This window comes from Scyliorhinus torazame, chromosome 8 (genome assembly GCF_047496885.1).
Source record: "Scyliorhinus torazame isolate Kashiwa2021f chromosome 8, sScyTor2.1, whole genome shotgun sequence".
Taxonomy (NCBI): domain Eukaryota; kingdom Metazoa; phylum Chordata; class Chondrichthyes; order Carcharhiniformes; family Scyliorhinidae; genus Scyliorhinus; species Scyliorhinus torazame.
The window spans coordinates 96547721-96569086 of record NC_092714.1 but is presented as its reverse complement, the minus strand read 5'-3'; the positions used below and the strand labels follow the sequence as shown (position 1 = coordinate 96569086).

Sequence of the window (21366 nt, the reverse complement as noted above, 5' to 3'; positions counted from 1 at the left end):
ATGGTGGGGCAGGCAAAAAAAAAAAAAATACTGATGCATGTAGAAATGGTACAGCAGTTATCATGGGGGATTTTAATCAACATGTCGATTGGTTTAACCAGGTCGGTCAAGGCAGCCTTGAGGAGGAGTTTATAGAATGTATCCGCGATAGTTTCCTCGAACAGTATGTAATGGAACCTACGAGGGAACAAGCGGTCCTAGATCTGGTCTTGTGTAATGAGACAGCGTTGATTCAGGATCTCATAGTTAGGGATCTTCTCGGAAGGAGCGATCACAATATGGTGGAATTTAAAATACAGATGGAGGGTGAGAAGGTAAAATCAAGTACTAGTGTTTTGTGCTTAAACAAAGGAGATTACAATGGGATGAGAGAAGAACTAGCTAAGGTAGACTGGGAGCAAAGACTTTATGGTGAGACAGTTGAGGACCAGTGGAGAACCTTCCAAGTGATTTTTCACAGTACTCCACAAAGGTTTATACCAACAAAATGGAAGAACGGTAAAAAGAGGGAAAATCGTTCGTGGATATCTAAGGAAATAAGGGAGAGTATCAAATTGAAGGAAAAAACATACAAAGTAGCCAAGATCAGTGGGAGACTAGAGGACTGGGAAATCTTTAGGGGGCAACAGAAAGCTACTAAAAAAGCTATAAAGAAGAGTAAGATAGATTATGAGAGTAAACTTGCTCAGAATATAAAAACAGATAGTAAAAGTTTCTACAAATATATAAAACAAAAAAGAGTGGCTAAGGTAAATATTGGTCCTTTAGAGAATGGGAAGGGAGATTTAATAATGGGAGATGAGGAAATGGCTGAGGAACTGAACAGGTTTTTTGGGTCAGTCTTCACAGTGGAAGACACAAATAACATGCCAGTGACTGATGGAAATAAGGCTATGACAGGTGAGGACCTTGAGAGGATTGTTATCACCAAGGAGGTAGTGATGGGCAAGCTAATGGGGCTAAAGGTAGACAAGTCTCCTGGACCTGATGGAATGCATCCCAGAGTGCTAAAAGAGATGGCTAGGGAAATTGCAAATGCACTAGTGATAATGTACCAAAATTCACTAGACTCTGGGTGGTCCCGGCAGATTGGAAATTAGCAAACGTGACACCACTGTTTAAAAAAGGAGGTAGGCAGAAAGCGGGTAATTATAGGTCAGTGAGCTTAACTTCGGTAGTAGGGAAGATGCTGGAATCTATCATCAAGGAAGAAATAGCGAGGCATCTGGATGGAAATTGTCCCATTGGGCAGACGCATCATGGGTTCATAAAGGCAGGTCGTGCCTAACTAATTTAGTGGAATTTTTTGAGGACATTAACAGTGCGGTAGATAACGGGGAGCCAATGGATGTGGTATATCTGGATTTCCAGAAAGCCTTTGACAAGGTGCCACACAAAAGGTTGCTGCATAAGATAAAGATGCATGGCATTAAGGGGAAAGTAGTAGCATGGATAGAGGATTGGTTAATTAATAGAAAGCAAAGAGTGGGGATTAATGGGTGTTTCTCTGGTTGGCAATCAGTAGCTAGTGGTGTCCCTCAAGGATCAGTGTTGGGCCCACAACTGTTCACAATTTACATAGATGATTTGGAGTTGGGGACCAAGGGCAATGTGTCCAAGTTTGCAGACGACACTAAGATAAGTGGTAAAGCAAAAAGTGCAGAGGATACTGAAAGTCTGCAGAGGGATTTGGATAGGCTAAGTGAATGGGCTAGGGTCTGGCAGATGGAATACAATGTTGACAAATGTGAGGTTATCCATTTTGGTAGGAATAACAGCAAAAGGGATTATTATTTTAAAAATAAAATATTAAAACATGCTGCTGTGCAGAGAGACCTGGGTGTGCTAGTGCATGAGTCGCAAAAAGTTGGTTTACAGGTGCAACAGGTGATTAAGAAGGCAAATGGAATTTTGTCCTTCATTGCTAGAGGGATGGAGTTTAAGACTAGGGAGGTTCTGCTGCAATTGTATAAGGTGTTAGTGAGGCCACACCTGGAGTATGGTGTTCAGTTTTGGTCTCCTTACTTGAGAAAGGACGTACTGGCACTGGAGGGTGTGCAGAGGAGATTCACGAGGTTAATCCCAGAGCTGAAGGGGTTGGATTACGAGGAGAGGTTGAGTAGACTGAGACTGTACTCGTTGGAATTTAGAAGGATGAGGGGGGATCTTATAGAAACATATAAGATTATGAAGGGAATAGATAGGATAGATGCGGGCAGGTTGTTTCCACTGGCGGGTGAAAGCAGAACTAGGGGGCATAGCCTCAAAATAAGGGGAAGTAGATTTAGGACTGAGTTTAGGAGGAACTTCTTCACCCAAAGGGTTGTGAATCTATGGAATTCCTTGCCCAGTGAAGCAGTAGAGGCTTCCTTCATTAAATGTTTTTAAGATAAAGATAGTTTTTTGAAGAATAAAGGGATTAAGGGTTATGGTGTTCGAGCTGAGTCCACAAAAGATCAGCCATGATCTCATTGAATGGTGGAACAGGCTCGAGGGGCCAGATGGCCTACTCCTGCTCCTAGTTCTTATGTTCTTATGATTCAGGCTCAGACAGTTGCCAGGGAGGGTGATGAAATCGGTGGCTAGGAAACAAAACTTCCAATCTGAACAGACAGAAAGTGCTATCTAAAGGAGTGACGCTAAATTCACGAACATTAAGTTCTGAATAAAGAGACCTATCACTCTGTCAGATTGCAAGACATTTTGCTTGGAATTTTATTTTGGAAGTTTGAGCAAGAACTCTTCAGAATGTGGTAAAATTGAATCTAGGTTAGTCAGTGCCAGGTCACACTTGATTTATTCTGCTTTTAGACTCTACAACTGACCTGGAATACTTTCAATGGGCCTTGAAATTCTTCATTGCATACATGTTTGTTCTTTCTCTCAAGTATTTGTACATGAAACATCCTCTTTAGTAGATAACACTATCAAAGTACAGATTTGTACTTTACTCATATGCAGGCTTCATTTTTTAATCACTTTTACTTCAAGGGGGCATAATATCAAATCAATGATTAAACATGGACTATCAGGTCACTTGGAAAAATCTCCTTTACAGTTTCCTAATAGTAACAAAACCTTTGGGGGCAGATTACTCCTAGAAATGACATGAGGCTTTGCATTCCACCCCGCCCTCACCCCCCAACCCTCCCACACACACATAACTGCGCCATCAATTCGTACTGAAGGGGAGCAGTACCACCGAAAAGGAGGAATAAAACAGCGAGACACAACTGGAACGAAACACAGCTCAATTTACAAATGAAAGCACATCAAAAAAATGAGCTAACCGAATTCATGATCAGATTGCTGCTGTATCCAAACTCTCCCTCAAGGGAAGATGATGAGCTCTTCTAAAACTAAGCAACAATCGCCACAGATGTGGGTATGGGGTGCAGGTTTGATCCCATGCCTCCAGTTGCCATTTGACGTCCGACAGCATTGAGTGATCCTGCCATCCTCCAAAATTTACACACATAAAAACATAGCAGCTAGCGAGTAATCCTCAGGAGTACAAATGAACCCTGATGGCTTTCACACTTCCTTCTCCTACCACACAAAGACCAATTGTCATGCCACTAACCGAGCCCCTCTGCTCAAATGAGCGAGTTTGGCAAAGATCAGGAACCAAACCGGGGTCTTGACTTGTCGGAGTAGTTCCAGCTGTGCATTTATCAGCAGGTTCCCCCCCCCCCCCCCCGCCCCCCCGCAATTCTGGATCAATTCTCCTTCTTCCCAAGAGGGTACTGACCTTCGGATTCCCAAAGGCTGCTGATTACAGACTGTCACTCAAGTGACCATTTGTAATAAACCAACACAGGCGGAGGAAAGTGGCACCACAGCCATCTTTAGTCAAGATCAAATGCAATTCTCACAGATCTGGATAGTGACTGGAAAAGGAAACCCTGGCCTTTTCTCCCTCTCCTCACCCAGGGACAGTGATGATTGTACTACTTTTAACAATAGCTACTTCACTAGAAACTGGAATATAACCATAGAATCTTAGAGCACAGGCAGAGCCATACTGCCATCATACCTGGGCTGACTCTTTGAAAGAGCAATCCACTCCTGTGCTCTTTCCCATAACCGTGTAAAATTTCATGTTCATATCCAATTCCCCTTTGAAAGTTACAATTGAATCTGCTTTTATAATCCTTTCAGGCAATGCATTCCAGATCACAACAACTGACTGACTAAATGAGTCTCATCTTATCTTGATTCTGGTTCTTTTGCAAATTGTATTAAATCCATATCCGCTCAATTCTTTGTTTGGCTCGTCTACTCAACGTATTAACCAGCCGAACCATCTTGGGAAAGCCCAACAGTGTTCTTACAGGAAAATAAAATATTGGTCGAGTTAAACCAACACCAATCAACTTGCAAGTTTTTAAATAGCCGAGATTAGATATGGCACCTTACAATTGAAAAAACAATAGCGGTAATTTCCTTACCCAACAAGGTAGCAATCAGTGCAGAGTCTATCCCATCGATGGGTTCACAGATTCGAGCCACGACAGGGTGCACTTGCTGGGAGAGGTAGTACTGTGTGTCGATAGTCAAGGTCTCCTGTTTTTGCAGCTGCTCTGGTGCATAGGCTCGCTGGCTGGCACTCAGGTTTGAGCCGTCCTACAGAAACACAAGGTTTTATCTTTGCCCTGAAATGTTAACTTGCTAATATTATCAGCCTAAGAGATGAGAGGTTAATTAAAGCCCTGGAAGTCTAAGAGGATACATTCATAAATATTCAATAAATCATCCATTTGTTAAAAGTCCCAACTTACGCACAAAGTCTTCAAAGGATACACACTAATTTGCATTTTAAGGTAAACTTTGTTTTCACATAATGTACAGTTGTGTGATTGCAAGTTGTCCTTCTCTTGCAATCTAAGCATGTCTTACATAACAGATTGAATTTAGCAAATTAATTAGCTTTATCAACATTCTTAAGTCAATTATTAAATATTTGTTTGATGTATTGCAACATAGACTAATGCTTCCTGGACTCCACCTCAGCTCCCAAGGATCAAGGTGGGGAATTTTCTTATGTATAAATCCTCCGGAGAGGGAGATAAATTTAGCCAGAGACCAGTTGCTCAACATTGGAACTTCAACCCGATAGATCTTTCAAAATTCAAACTGCAAGTCAATTGGCAGCCTGTCCATTCTGAAAAATGTTGTACGTCATCTTTTTCCCATCAGTTCTTACTTGACAAATGATGTAGGAGATTGTGTCCCCGGCTTTCATTTTCCGTCCACCTTGTGAATTTATCCACATGGCAACATGGACATGAGGCAAGCTTTTTTTATCTGGGTAATCTTGGGGATCCTTTGTCAAAGCCTACAAGTACAAGCACAATTCATGACTTTAGATTATTCTATCAATAATATGGGGGGAAAAGTGTAACCATAGAAACCAAATTACAAGTTTCAAAACTCACCATTTATACTTTGTTATCAATTCTCTCATCTGATATCAAATTATCAGTTTATCACAGCCCCAGACAAGACCAATGAGGCCTTCGCAAACTACTACCGGGGGCTGTACACCTCAGAACTCCTGGAGGGGGGATCGAAGGTGAAACAGTTCCTCAATGGACTGGATGTACCAGCCATGGGGGAAGAAAGAAAGCAGGGACTGAAAGCACCACGAGTACTGGGGGAGGTCATGGAGAGCATCCGCTCCATGCAATCGGGGAATGCACCGAGTCCGGACTGATTCCTAGTGGAATTTTATAAAAAACTTTGTTGCAGCACTGGCCCCCCAACCTGCGGATGTTCAGTGACTCACTATCGAGAGGGACCCTGCCACCCACGCTGGCACAGGCCTTGATATCACAGATCCCAAAAAAAGACAAAGACTCGGTGGGGTGTGGGTCATATAGACCAAGCTCACTCCTTTTTTTTTTCTTTTTTTTAAATTTAGAGTACCCAATTCATTTTTTCCAATTAAGGGGCAATTTAGTGTGGCCAATCCACCTAGTCTGCACATCTTTGGGGTTGTGGGGGCGTAACCCACGCAAACACGGGGAGAATGTGCAAACTCCACACGGACAGTGACCCAGAGCCGGGATCGAAACTGGGACCTCGGCGCCGTGAGGCTGCAGTGCTAACCCACTGCGCCACCGTGCTGCCCTCCATCTCACTCCTAAACACTGAAGCCAAAGTCCTGGCAAAGGCCCTGGCGAGGCAACTGGAGAGTTGCGTGCCGGAGGCAGTTGTAGAAGATCAGATGGGCTTTGTGAAGGGCAGGCAACACCGAACATCAGACAGCTGCTGAACGTGACCATAACCCCACCCGGGAGGAGACACCAGAAATGATCATCTCCCTTGACGAAGAGAAAGCCTTCGACAGAGTTGAGTGCAGGTACCTTACTGGAACGGTTTGTGTTTGGGACAAAATTCACCTCATGGGTGAAACTACCATACAGCGCTCCCATGGTGAGCATATGGACGACCGCCACCAGCCCTGGGTACGTTCGGCTACACCGAGGCACAAGGCAGGGATGCCCCTTACCCCCGCTGCTATTCGCCCTGGCAATCCAGCGACTAGTCATCACCCTCAGATCAGCGAAGGATGGAGAGACATCCAGAGGGGAGACAGTGAGCACATGTTCATTTGGATGTCCCACTCCTGTACGTTTCAAGGTCCCTGGCCAGCATGGGAGGAATAATGGATCTCCCAAGGGAGTTCGGAGACTTCTCGGCTCTGAGCACGAGCGACATATTCCCTGTGAACCCGTGTTTGTGTGTGTGTGTGTGGGTGGTGGTGGTGGTGGTGGGGCGGGTGGAGAGAAGAACCAGAGTTGGGAAAAACACCATTGAAGCTGGCCCAAAGCAGATTCGGAGACCTGGAGATCCAAATAGCCCATGACTGGACTCAGAACCACAAATGGAACTTGTTGAGTCTGATGCAGGAGGTAAAAAGGCACCTGCAGAAGTGGAACGCACCTTCGCTCTCCCTGGCGGGGCGGGGGGGTGTAGACGATCAAAATGAACGTACTGCCCAAATTCTTCTTCCTGTACAGATCCCTCCCCGATGTTCATCCACAAGGCTTCTTCTCAATCCTATACAAACCAATCATGACGTTTGTATGGGGGAAGAAAAAAACTCTAGGGTCCGCAAGAGCATCCTACAAAGAATGAGACGGAACGATGGGACGCTGATGGTGGGGGACTGAAACATAGAAGGCAGGACAACGATCCCGGGGGAACTGAAGAACAACTACAGCTTCCAAAAGGGAATGCGTTGCGATACACACAACTAAGGAAGTTCCTCCATAAAGAGACAGCAACGTTCCCCCAACAACCTAAGCACTCCCTACTGGACAGACTCCTAACCGCTGGCACACTAGGGGGCGGTAACATGTACGGACGACAACTGGAGGAGATCAGGTCACCACTGGACGAGACAAGGGACTAATTGGAGGAAGAATTAGGCAAGGAAATAGGGGAGCACTCTGGATCGAGGCACTGCACAGAGCAAACCTCGCCTCCTCATGCGCAGGGCTGAGTCTATTGCAGTTGAAGGTAATGCACAGGGCGCACTTGACCAGAACCAGCATGAGCAGGTTCTTCCCAGAGGTGGATGACAAATGCGAATGGTGCCAGGAAGGCCCGACCAACCACGCCCACCATGGTCTGGTCATGCCCCAGACTTGGGTACTGGGCCACCTTTTTCGAGGCAATGTCCAAAGTTGTGGGCCGGGGAGGGGGGGAGGGGGGGGGCGGAGCCGTGCCCCAAAACTGCCATTTTTTGAGGTATCAGAACAGCCCTAACTCTTTACGAGGAGAGGGACAGCGGCCCCAGCCTCTGCCTCCCTGATCGCCCACTGGATACTCCTGCTCGGCTGGAGATCAGCAACCCCACCTAAAGCCGTGCGTGGACTGGCTGTCTGACCTAGTCGAATTCCTCAAATTGGAAGAAATAAAATTCATCATCAGAGGATCAGAGGAGGGCTTCCACAATACATGGAAGCAATTCAACAACTTGTTTGAAGACCTGTTTGTAACCAGCAACCAATAAGAGGGAGGGTTGGGGGGTAAGAGGGGGGACCAAAACAGACAAAGAATGAAAGGAGGGTGGGATCAAAGGAGGAGGGGAAGACACAACCCAGAACACAGGGGAAACAGGGTAGATGGACCAAAATATCACCAAAGGGGGAAGGAAAGCCCAGGAAGGATGTCCAAAACACCAACAACGACACACCTGGGTGACCATAAGCAAGTCCCTGATATGTTTTAATACCAGGGAGCCACACAGAAATATTGGAACAGGGCGGCCGTGTACCCGATCATCGGGGGCTAAAACAAACAGGCCCCAACATGTACATATGCTCTCCAGTTATTTATAACCGATTATGTTAATTCTCAGTTTGAGTTATTTCTGGTTTCTGTTCTTTGTATGTTGTATGTTTAAACACTGATGTAACAATGTTGAAAGTTAAATGTAAAAAAAAAAATAATAAAAAACATTGTAAATTTTTTAAAAATCAGTTTATATTCGGTTGTCACTTTTTGCTTCGAACAATACCTACACGAGTAATGTTAAGTTAGGCTGCCAGCTCTACACTACTGAATCACGGAAGAAGAGTTCTCCACATTCATGTTCCACATTCATCTTTGTCATTGGCATTAGAACCCTAAATAAATTAAAATTAGCCAAAAGCTGACAGGACTGTCCCTTCCTCACTAATATGGCACGGTAGCACAGTGGTTAGCACTGTTGCTTCATAGCAGCAGGGACCCGGGTTAGTGCCCCGGCTTGGGTCACTATCTGTACAGAGTCTGCACCTTCTCCTGGTGTCTGCGTGGGTTTAATCCGGGCGCTCCAGTTTCCTCCTACAAGTCCCGAAAGACGTGCTGTTAGGTGAATTGGACATTCTAAATTCTCCCTCCGTGTACCCGAACAGGCAACGGAGTGTGGCGACTAGGGGCTTTTCACAGTAACTTCATTGCAGTGTTAATGTAAACTTACTTGTGAAATTAATAAAGATTATATTAAGCAGTTGAAAAAGTACATTTAGAAACTGCCAACTATGAGCTGTATGGGAACGTTAAAAAAAAAGAGCTTCACATTACGTAGCTCTGTTGCAGTTGATGGGAATCAAAGTGAAAGCCTCATAATAAAAATAAAAAATCAACTTAAACCACTTCCCAGAATTCAGTTTGCTTTTGTTTTGTGACTTGGATCTCCAACTATATATATATATATATATATATATATACACAGCATCAATGTAAACAATTCCCACCCACTGATAAGACAGAGGTTCGAGCAACAGCTTGTCTTCCCACCACTTCAGCAATTAAGTCTCTCAGGGATTTATTCACGAACACATTTTCTTCATTATCTCGATATTGCTGCTTCAGCAACTCCTGTGTGCTCTCCCATACATACCCCTTCTGCTGCTTGCATTTAAATCTCTAAATCCTCATCTCTGTAGCCTCCTCTGGCCCAACCAGAAATTATCCACCCAATCCAAACTCTCTGCTACACCGATCCTGGCCTTGGTCCTTCCCCATTCCTCCATCTCACTGATAGCCATCCAGGCTTTTAGATTCTACACAAGTGGATATCCTTTCCTACATAGAAATTAGTTTGCAATGTACTTGTTGCCAAGTTACTTTTTCTAAACATGGGAGCTGGAATCAAAAGGATGATGAGAAATAATACTGACAGGGTTCGTGAAAGGGTGCAATCAAAAAATCTTTGTGGGATCAAAAAGGACCACTGTACATCTATCAATTAAACGGTCACTACAAACTTGCTTTTTATTTTTACACCTACAAAATTAAAATCACCTGCGTGATATATCCGTTTCAAGTGCTAATTCTAATCTATCTTTCTTCCAATGCCTGTACATGTCTGTTTATTTTTTTAAGTTTGGGTTATATCACAAGTACTGAAGGTCCCTGAAGAGCAACATCTGTGTGAAGTCACTGTCAGTAAGCTGTAAAACACTAGCTTCAGGAGATTTTATACCAAAATCACAGCTGAAGCTATTTTATTAAAAACAAGCTGTATTTAACCTCCCTGCAGACACTATACAAGTGTTGCCCATTTCCCGATGAACTCTCCCCATCAGCTCAATAACTTAAAACCACAGCCTGTTAATCACACATTGCTACTGTGGACTTGTGCATCTGCAGACTTTCAGCAAACTAAAAGGTTAAAAGTGTTTTATTGGTTTAACCAAACTGCAAATTGTTTCCATCATACATTAGCGGCTATAATCACAGCTACATGCTGGCCTGGGAATACAATAATTTATTTAAACACACGTAAGAAAATTGAAAATATATAGGAAGTGAATTGACCATATTCTCTTTATTTGCTGCCTCACATTTCTTTTTCCAAAAACGCCAATAGCTTTTCATGGAATTCCAATTAACTTAGGATTCCCTCTTAATGAAGCAATCTGCTGACATGAGAATCACTTCTAACTTTCCCCGCAAAGGATTACATCTCAATAAAATCCCAACTGCAGCTTGCAGCAAAGCAAATATTGAAGTTTTGCCATTTGTTTTTGCTCAGCCGCTATGTGGGAAGGTCCTATTGATGAGCTTTATAAAATTGCAACTGATTTACTGTATGATTAGTCTGTAAGTTAAAAGCATGGAGCAGAGTATTGGTATTCTCAAACAGCTGTGACTCCTGTCAATCACACCAGCTCATTGTGCCCCTTAGAAAAGCCTCGTTCCTGTTAAAGCACTTCAGCGTGCTTTGCATTTCTTGCAGTATGATTGGAAAACCACTTTGTCAATAGCTGAAATCCCAACTGAAATGTGGACAGCGCAGTAAGAAATTATAAGTTTCAGTTCATATTTATGCTGAAGAATTTTTTTTATTCAAAGACTTTAAAAGTTTTATGGAAGAAACAGGCACTTATTCCCCATTTACAACATGATTATGATTCAAAATGTGCTTTACAATTATATCAATGGGATTGTTTTTCAAACTCGTATTTCTTTGTGCTTTTTACAATAGTGCATATTTTATACACCTTCATTTGATACCTTTTTTAAAAATTCATTTATGGGATGTGGGTGTCACTGGTGAGGCCAGCATTTATTGCCCATCCCTAGTTGCCCTTCAGAAGGTGGTGGTGAGCTGCCTTCTTGAACCGCTGTAGTCTCTGAGGCGTAGGTACACCCATTGTGTTAGGGAGGGAGTTCCGGGATATGTCTCCAGTGACAGTGAAGGAGCGGTGATATGTTTCCAAGTCAGGGTGGTGAGTGAGTTGGAGGGGAACCTCCAGGTGGTGGGGTTCCCAGGTATCTGTTGCTCTTGTCCTTCTAGATGGTCGCGGTCGTGGGTTTGGAAAGTGCTGTCTAAGGAACCTTGGCGAATTATTGCAGTGCATCTTATAGATGGTACACGTGGCTGCCACTGTTAGTTGGTGGTGGAGGGTTTGAATGTTTGTGGAGGGGGAAGCAATCAAGCAGGTTGCTTGGTCCTGGATGGTGTCAAGCTTTTTGATTGTTGTTGGAGCTGCACTCATGCAGGCAAGTGGCGAGTATTCCATTACACTCGTGACTTGTGCCTTTTAGATGTTGGACAGCTTTGGGGGAGGTGGTCAGAAGGTGAGTGACTCATTGTAGGATTCCTAGCCTTTGACCTGCCCTGGTAGCCACAGTATTTATATGGCTAGTCCAATTCAGCTTCTGATCAATGGCAACCCCAAGGATGTTGATTGTGGGGGATTCTGCGATGGTAATGCCATTGAATGTAAAGGGGCAATGGTTAGATCCTTTCTTGTAGGATATGGTCATTGCCTGGTACTTGTGGCGTGATTGTAACTTGTCATGTGTCAGCCCAAGCCTGGGTCTTGCTACATTTGGTCATCGACTGCTTCATTATCTGAGGAGTTACAAATGGTGCTGAAAATTGTGCAGTCACCTGCAAACATCTCCACTTTTGACCTTATTATGGAAGGGAGGTCTTTGATGAAGTAGCTGAAGATGGTTCGGACTAGGACACTACCCTGAGGAACTCCTGCAGTGATGTCCTGCAGCTGAGATGATTGACCTCCAACCACCACAACCATCTTCCTTTGTGCCAGGTATGAATGACTCCAACTAGTGGAGAATTTTCCCCCTGAATCACATTGACTCCAGTTTAGCTCGGGCTCCTTGATGCCATACTCGGTCAAATGCTGCCTTGATGTCAATCAGTCACTCTCACCTCACCTCTGGAGTTCAGCTCTTTTGTCCATGTTTGAACCAAGGCTGTAATGAGGTCAGGAGCTGAGTGACCCCGGCGGAACCCAAACTGAGCATCGATGAGCAGATTATTGCTGAACAAGTGCTGCTTAATAGCACTGTTGACGACTCCTTCCATCATTTTGCAGATGATGGAGAGTTTGCGGATAGGGTGGTAATTAGCTGGGTTGCATTTGTCCTGTTTCTTGTGTACAGGATACACCTGGGCAATTTTCCACATTGCCGGTCGATGCCAGTGTTGTAGCTGTACTGGAACAGCTTGGCTAGGGGTATGGCACGTTCTGGAGCACAAGTCTTCAGTACTATTGCCAGAATATTGTCAGGGCCCATAGCCTTTGCAGTTTCCAGTGCCTTTAGCCGTTTCTTGAGATTATGTGGAGTGAATCGTATTGGCCGAAGACTGACAACTGTGATGCTGAAGACCTCCGGAGTTGACCACGATGTATCATCCGCTTGGCACTTCTGGCTGAAGATTGTTGCGAATGCCTCAGCCTTGTCTTTTGCACACAACTGATAGCTCTTCCATCATTGAGGATGGGGATATTTGTGGAGCCTCCTCCTCCAGTGAGTTGTTTAATTGTCCACCACCATACTGCTGGATGTGGCAGGACTACAAAGCTTAGATCTGGTGTGTTTGTTGAAAAATAGTTGCCTGGATTGTGAAAAATTAAACATTCCATTGTCCGCATATTTTCTATATAGTTATCTGATGAATCATAGAATTCGTAGAGTGCAGAAGGAGGCCCATCGACCCACCGAGTCTGCATCGAACTTCTGAAAGAGCACCCGTCCTAGGCCCATTTCCTCGCCCTATCCCCGTAACCCCACCTAACCTGCACATCTTTTGGACCCGAAGGGGCAATTTAGCATGGCCAATTGAAATGAAATGAAATGAAAATCGCTTATTGTCACAAGTAGGCTTCAAATGAAGTTACTGTGAAAAGCCCCTAGTCGCCACATTCCGGCGCCTGTTAGGGGAGGCTGTTACGGGAATCGAACCGTGCTGCTGGCCTGCCTTGGTCTGCTTTCAAAGCCAGCGATTTAGCTCTGTGCTAAACACACCTAACCAGCTCATCTTTGTGATTGTGGGAGGAAACCGGAGCACCCGGAAGAAACCCACGCAGACACAGGGAGAAAGTGCAATCTAGAGTCACCAAAGGCTGGAATTGAACCCGGGTTCCTAGCGTTGAGACTGCAGTGCTAACCACTGTGCCATCATGCTGCTTGAGGAATTTTAAAATTGAAATGGAATAATTATTTTTACTGAAGATAACATCATGCCATTCTATGTCTTGTAGTAAACAGGAATCCAGAGCGTACGGTCCTACACAACATTGAGGCACTTGAATTTCTTGGGAACTTTATAAATGAAGGCTAGGTCTTCACAATATTTGGAGATGGCAGACTGCTCCCAACTCCAAACTGGATGGGGTTTCGGCTGTATGCAGAGTGTTCAGCGTATGCATCAACATGCACACACTGAACTTGACTCTGGCTCAGAGTTTGATATGGGACTATTTTATAATAATTCCCCCTCATTGCAAAAAAAAAAAGGCCACTTATAGCATTGCACACTTAATACTTATCAAATGAAACAAATCAACATCCAGTTCCAGCACTTCTCATTCAGAGAAATTCCTTTACTAATCCTTCAACATCAATATTATGGCTATTAACACATGCTGCAAACAACTAAATATCTGTCAATCACTGTAACCTCACACCCTGTAAGGGTGTTCTTGATGCTCTTTAATGTAACGTAGTTAGGTCACATTGCAGCACAAGTGAATTTTAAGGAGTGTACAATGCCCAGGAAGGGAGAGCGGAGATCACTCATTACTTAAATGAGACACAAGCTGGAAGAATTACGTATTACAGAAAGTAACAGAAAAAAGAAAGTAAAGGAAAAATAGAGTGGAGGAGGGATTTTGAAGATGGCTGCAGATTCAAGAACTTTGGAGAGCAAAGCAAGATTGAAGAAGAATGGTGGCTCCTCATTGAAAGTTTCTCCAAGAACCACAAGATAAAGCAGGAATTTCAAGTTCAAGAGGGTTTTCTATTGCCACATCATGCTATCGGTAGCAGTTCCCATTCTTAAATGAAAACATACTCAACATAAAATATTGAAAGAATTGGGACAATGTATCTTTAATTTCCACAATGTGGAATTTCCACATCAGAGCCCTGAATGGAAATACAAAGTCACTACATCCATGCCAGTACATTTCAACTCTTCTTCGTCATCAGGATATGAAGAAAAATGGACACTCCAGCCTTTGCTCGACGTTGTTCTTGATTTACAACCAAATACACAGAAAATGCTTTCTCCATCCAAAGTGGGCCCAATTGCAACAGACGACCAACAGAAACATTGGGGCATTGTTGGCTGTATATTTTACACTTCTCCAAGTGACTTTTCATAATTGCAGCCTTGAGTGCAACAGGGTTGTGTGACTCCTGAAGCTCACCAGAAATATGCACTAGGCTTTGCATTTCCAGTTTCCTCATTATCGGGATTCAATTTTGACTGCAGCAGAGGCAGCAAGAGGCACTTTAATAAGGATAATAGCACCTCAAAACCTGCATGTAACTTGTAGTATAACATCCCCAGACAAACTAGAAAATACGCTATAATCACACGGTCGGATCCTAATGACTCACCTATCCAGAAATGTTGCATAATGTTTTTACAATCCAAATTCATAAAATACAAAACCACCCAAGGTACTCTACCTTGTTAATTTCAAACTGGCTCTGAAGCACACTGCCATTCACAACACTCTGCTGGATCTCCGTTAGTTTATTTTGGATATTCTCCACTATTGTGTCCCGAGGTTGATCAGACAGAATCTGACTAATAACATAGCTACAAACAAAAAGAAATAAATTGTAAGTTAAACACAGGCATTCCACATTGCAAACCATACTTAAAGAGGTCGAGCCTTCCCGGAAAAGCTTATTTTCTCAGTGATAGATGAATAATAATCTTGCCGTTCGACATACCAAAGAGTTGCAAGGTTTTTGTCTCAGTGAGTTACTTTGAGCTGCTTTGGACAGAAAGAAGAAAATCTTGCATTTATATAGCACATTGCACAACTTCAGAATGTCCCAAAGTTTTTTTACAGCCAATGAAATACTTTAAAAATGTATATAAGAAACAAGACACCCACGTTTTGCACATAGCAAACTTCCATGAGCAGCCATGTGATCATGGCAAAATAATTAGGTTGTGGGATGGTGATCGATGGATGAATATTGGTTAGGGTACGAGGGATAACTCCACCACTCTAGTATCAGGTGATCATTTACGTCCACCGGAAAGATTAGACGGGGCCTCAGTTTAATGCCTCATTCAAGTATGATGTGGAGATGCCGACGTTGGACTGGGGTGAGCACAGTAAGAAGTCTTACAACACTAGGTTAAAGTCCAACAGGTTTGTTTCGATATCACTAGCTTTCGGAGCGCTGCTCCTTCCTCAGGTGTCATTCAAGTCTGACACATCCAACAGTGTGGTATTCCCTCAGTACTCTGGAGTGTGGCCTAAATGGTGAGAGCGCTACCCACTGAGCCAAATCTGACAACTCATATATATATATATATATATATATACTTGGCAAACAGAGCCAAATTAATACTCATGCACATTTGTTGGAGTTTGATTTATACACAGGTAATAGGAGACATATTTTAACAGGACAGAAAAAATGGTTGATTTAAATCAGTTACTTACTTTCCAATTTCCTTTGCTAGGCCACACCAATCTCGCCTAACAATATCCAGTCCCTTTAATTCCTGTTTGGTGACATAGCGTCCATCTGCAATTGGTTCTATGACGAGGGCAGCATACTTCTTCTTCTTCAGCAGCAGCAGCGACTTAAACACACCATCGATGTCTAGCTCGAGGAGTTTGTACTGCTTGTTTACTTCGCTCTTAACCTGCAAAATCAGGAGCAGATCAGCAAGTTTTCACTTCATCTGCTTCACTAAAACGCTGAACTGGAGAATTAATATGGTACAAGTCTATTTTAGTTACTCTCGGTGGTGATTTTCACACCGATGAAAGTTCCAAGGGAATAATCACTGCCTCCAACCTACAACAGAATTTGACAGCATTTTAATCCCAATTCAAACAAATCTAAAAACTGTATCACACCAGACGAGATGTGCATTCCCATTCTGTCACAAGCAGCTTACGATGTTCGAAATTTAGTGCAGAATGTCAAAACACACGTAACTAGTATCGTTTTGCTTTCAGAGCAAAGTGGTTCGCTAATTCACTTGATTTTAATATTCCCATAAATTGGAGAACTAAATGAGTATTTAATTTGACAATATTGCAATTCCCCCCCTCTATTGATCCAACTCTTAGTGGGATCCCATGTCAAAAGTATTAAAAGCCATTTAGCAGCTCACCGGTTTGTCAGGTGTGGCCATGAACAATGAGTGTAAGGCGGTCTTTGAAAACACCACAGCCGGGTCAATGGCCAAATGTTTAGAAATTCAGGCGTTCTGTTCACAATACTCACGGCTGTGAATCCTCTTCGTTCAGAGTCTCAGGATATTCTTCACTCTCCTAAACTACTGCTATGGCACAGATAAGCTATTCAGGAAAAAAAGATAGGAAGGAGACCAGAGTGCTCCTAGACAGGGGACCTATTTTTTTCCTGTTCACTATAATTATGAAGAAAGGCCAGAAGTTTTTTGTTCTATGCTGGGATGCCATTTCATGTTCAGTGTGTCCGCAATTGCCAGGTTGTAGCACCATTATTTGCGGCTTTGAACAGAATCCCACAATGCTGATTCCAGACTTAATCACAATTTTCCAACATGGTTAAAAGCTGCAGATTTTCCAACTTGGTTGGAAAGCACCTGCTTACTACACAGGTGTAAAAAAAAATCAGCAAGTTCTATGTGTATGACGCATTTAACAGAAAAAAATGTATAAAATCAGAAAAATTGAAATCAGCATTATGCAAAGTTTATAGATATTTAAGAGTTCCTCATAGGCCCACTCTCACAGAAGTTCCCATTTTAGGACGGCACGGAGACACAGCTTTTAGCACTGCTGCCTCACTGTGCATGGGATCCAGGTTCGATTCAGATCTAGCGGCTGTGTGGAGTTTTCCCATTCTTCCCGTGACTGCGTCTGTTTCCTCCGAGTGCTCCGGTTTTCTCCCACAGTCCAAAGATTATCATAGACCATAGAATTTACAGTGCAGAAGGGGGCCATTCGGCCCATCGAGTCTGCACCGGCTCTTGGAAAGAGCACCCTACCCAAGGTCAACACCTCCACCCTATCCCCATAACCCAGTAACCCCATCCAACACTACGGGCAATTGTGGACACTAAGGGCAATTTATCATGGCCAATCCACCTAACCTGCACATCTTTGTGGGGGGAAACCAGAGCATCCGGAGGAAACACACGCACACACGGGGAGGATGCGCAGACTCCGCACAGACAGTGGCCCAAGCCGGAGTAGATGTGCAGGTTAGGTGGATTGGCCATGCTAAATTGGCCCTTAGTGTCCAAAGGTTAGGTTGGATTTTGGATTTGAGGGAGAATGGGCTACGGGACGGTGCTCTTTCAGAGGGTCGATGCAGACTCGATGGGCCGAATGGCCTCCTTCTGCACAGCACAGACTATGATTCTAAATTGAAATGATTTTGAAAACCAAAAGTTGAGTTTGTAATTTTATCTCTCAATAAATATGATCAAAATATCATACAAACATGAATGAGATGGCTTTGAAGAAACAATGCTATGCATTACCAGTACTTTTTTTTGTGTACTTCAGATTTTCCATATTGCAATTTCTCTTTTCATCTTTATTAGCTGGACAGTGAATAACAATATTTTAATTCTTCGAACAGGGCAGCATTGCTGTGAGGAAGTGAGATTAAACAGACACTTCCATTATAATCAATTTATGTCCTGACAGTGGAGGAGTTGAAAGGAAGATTCAACCAAAGCAGAACCTAGTCGTAAAGCAAGGAGCTCAGGACTCAGCCCACATTCCTAAACAATTAACAAACTGCTTTTACAATAGAGCAAGAGTAGCATCTGTAGCAATGTGCCTCTGTGGAATCGGCTGAACAGTAAATTCTTTCTGGGAAGAAAGGATTATAGTATCTAAAATAAACACAAGCTACCTGCCTGCAACCAAGAGTTTTGACGATGATTAAAACAGTTACAGCTTAACCCTGGGCTGCACAGTGGCGCAGTTGTTAGCACTGCTGCTTCACAGCACCGAGGTCCCAGGTTCGATCCCGGCCCTGGGTCACTGTCCTTTTGGAGTTTGCACATTCTCCCGTGTTTGCGTGGTTGCACCCCAACAACCCAAAGATGTGCAGGGTAGGTGGATTGGTCACGCTAAATTACCCCTTTTAAATGGGGAAAAAAAAGAATTGGGTACTCTAAATTTATTTTTAAAAACAGTTAGTTAAATTTAAGCATTTGCAAATCTAAGTAAAATAAATCAGGTTGCATTTAAATGCAAAAATCAATGAAATCAAAGTGAATAACTCCCACGGTGGTCAAACCCTCACTAAACTAAAAATAAGTAGCCTATTGGTAGAACAATAGTTTTGTTTTTGTTGGTCAGATTAGCCACATCAATGCTTGAACTCTTCAATCTGTTACGTCACCTTGTTTCCTAGTTTGAAGACCTCCTCCAGGTTTATGCTGTTGGTATTTATCATTATGGAATCAGTGTCTCCGTAAATAACTTCAAGGTTCATCTAAAGAAAAAGTCAAGTGTAAAAACCAAGGAACTTTGCACACCAACGACAGTACAGGAGAGTCAATTTTTTGGCCTTTCTGGGAACATTATAGAGTCGTGCAAGCCACAAATTAGAGATTAAGTCAACTGTCTTTCAGATGAGATGTTAAATACAGCTCCATCTGCCAGTTCAGGTGGAATTAAAAGATCGCATTGCACTCTTGAAAGAGCAAGGGAAAACTGAATTTCTTAAGCAACATCATCAAAAACAGATTAACTCAATCTTTTCATTACCGTTTGTGAAATATTGCTGTGTGCAAATTAACTGCTGTGTTTTTCTACAAAACATCAATAACCATGCTGCAAAACAATTTATTGGCGGGAAATCACTCTGGGATGTCAACAATTACAACAACTCATATTTATCCAGCATCTTTAAAGTAGTAAAACATCCCAAGGCAACTCTCAGAAGCGACACCAAGCAAAATTAGATATCGAGCCACAAAGATGATATTAGGGTAAGTGACGTGGGAGTGTTGTAAAGGAAGAAAATGGAATAGAGAATTGGGAAGGTTTAGGGAGGAAAGCAGAAGACACAGCAACCAACGCTAGACCGTTTAGAATTGTGGAAATCCAGAAGGTCAGAACACATTGTCCCAGAGGAGATTCCAGAGATCGAGAATTGTGGGGTCATAGAAGGATTCAAAAAAACAAGGATGAGAATTTTAAATCAAAGCATTGCTAATCTTGGAGACAATGTAGGTAGGTGAGCAATCCCAGAAGTGATGGATAAAGAAGATGTTTTTAAAATAAATTTAGAGTACCCAATTATTTTGTTTTTCCAATGAAGGGGAAATTTAGTGTGGCCAATCCATCTAACCAGCACATTTTTGGGTTGCGGGGGTGAAACCCACACAGACACGAGGAGAATGTGCAAACTCCACACGGACAATGACCCAGGGCCGGGATTCGAACCCAGGTCCTCACGCCGTAGTCCCAGTGCTAACCATTCCGACAAAGGCCCCCGACCTTTTTTTCTTAATTCTTTCATTCGGATGTGGGTGTCATTGAAGAGGCCAGCATTTGCTGCCCACCCCAAATTACCCTCGAAATGTGTGGCTTGCTCGGCCATTGCAGAGGGTAGTTAAGATTCAACTACTTTACCAGCTTAACTCAGTTGGCTGGACAACTGGTTCGTGATGCGGCCCTCTCCTCTCAACCTTGCCCCTCACCTGAGGTGTAGTGATCCTCAGGTTAAATCACCACCAGTCAGCTCCCCACCTCAAAGGGAAAAGCAGCCATCTGGGACTATGGTGACTTTACATGTAAAATCACGTGACATGGCCATAGAAATTGTATTATTGCACACTTGATAACATTCATGAATCCCAGGAGTTTATCTTGTCCATCTGACAGCATGAAAATGTTCAGGTTACGCTTGGTATTTTACTGTCAGGGATTCTACACTACAGATCCCCAATGATTTACATAAAGAGAGAAACATGTTGTCCACTATGAGGATTTGTTACCCATCTCCCACAGGTCCAGCCACCATCAATCCAGTCATTCCTACAGACTTAGGACAAGCAGAATTGAGTTTTGGACCCCCCCCCCCACACACACACTTCTAAATCAAGACTTGCTTCTATTTCACTACAGCCAAGTCTGTCAATTGGGACCCTCAGTAGAATTAAATTGTGGTGGTTTATCAGATTGTCCAACGATATTAAGGAAATCCTGTCAGTGAAGATTTAGTGATGTTGATAGAAGGTTAATAAACGGGAAAACAGAAGATGAAAGGAAATGCTAAATATTGACAGGTCTGTCACGGTTCCCCCCTTTCATGACAATTTACATCACAGACAACTATACCTTTCCCTCTTAACAACAAGGGCCTGCACAAGTGATTCGATTCCTTCACAATTTTTCATCTTTTCATTTTGAGATGGAATAACCCAAACATCGTCCAAATCAAGCAAGTTTATCCCAGGGATCTTTTGTAATCCAATTGCATGTTCATTTTGGCTCAACAAAACCTTTAATAACCTACATCCTTAATTGTGAGCTTTCTTTACAATTTCATAACACAGTTGTCATTCTCAAAGAAGCCTGTGTGGCAAATCTTCTCTTTCAAGGACTATTGTGCAACAAATTTCAGTCCCCATATACATCCGCACGCATGCTCATTCACACACACAGATCTAATGCAATTTTCCCTTGTCCTTTGAAGAGTTCAATGCGGTATTTTACATCTACCCCAACTGGCAGATGGAGCTGTATTTAACATCTCGTCTGGAACTCAGTTGATTTGATCCGTCTTTGTGGCTTGCACAACTCTATAATGTACTCAGAAATTCACACACGCACAAGAGTGCACTGTTGTTTAGATAATGTGCGTGGAATTTTTAATACAATTAAGTTG

At 43.1% G+C, this 21366-nt stretch overlaps 1 protein-coding gene across 1 annotated transcript in view; it reads right to left on the bottom strand.

The window, feature by feature from the left end:
* pola1 (polymerase (DNA directed), alpha 1) overlaps window positions 1-21366 on the bottom strand; it is a 436651-nt gene that overhangs the window by 208279 nt on the left and 207006 nt on the right. Inside the window, exons 28-32 of the mRNA XM_072513953.1 lie at window positions 18871-18963; window positions 15954-16159; window positions 14956-15088; window positions 5207-5338; window positions 4452-4626 (exon numbers count right to left, since the gene is read on the bottom strand). Coding sequence (XP_072370054.1) covers window positions 4452-4626; window positions 5207-5338; window positions 14956-15088; window positions 15954-16159; window positions 18871-18963 — 739 coding nt within the window. The remainder of the gene's footprint in view (window positions 1-4451; window positions 4627-5206; window positions 5339-14955; window positions 15089-15953; window positions 16160-18870; window positions 18964-21366) is intronic.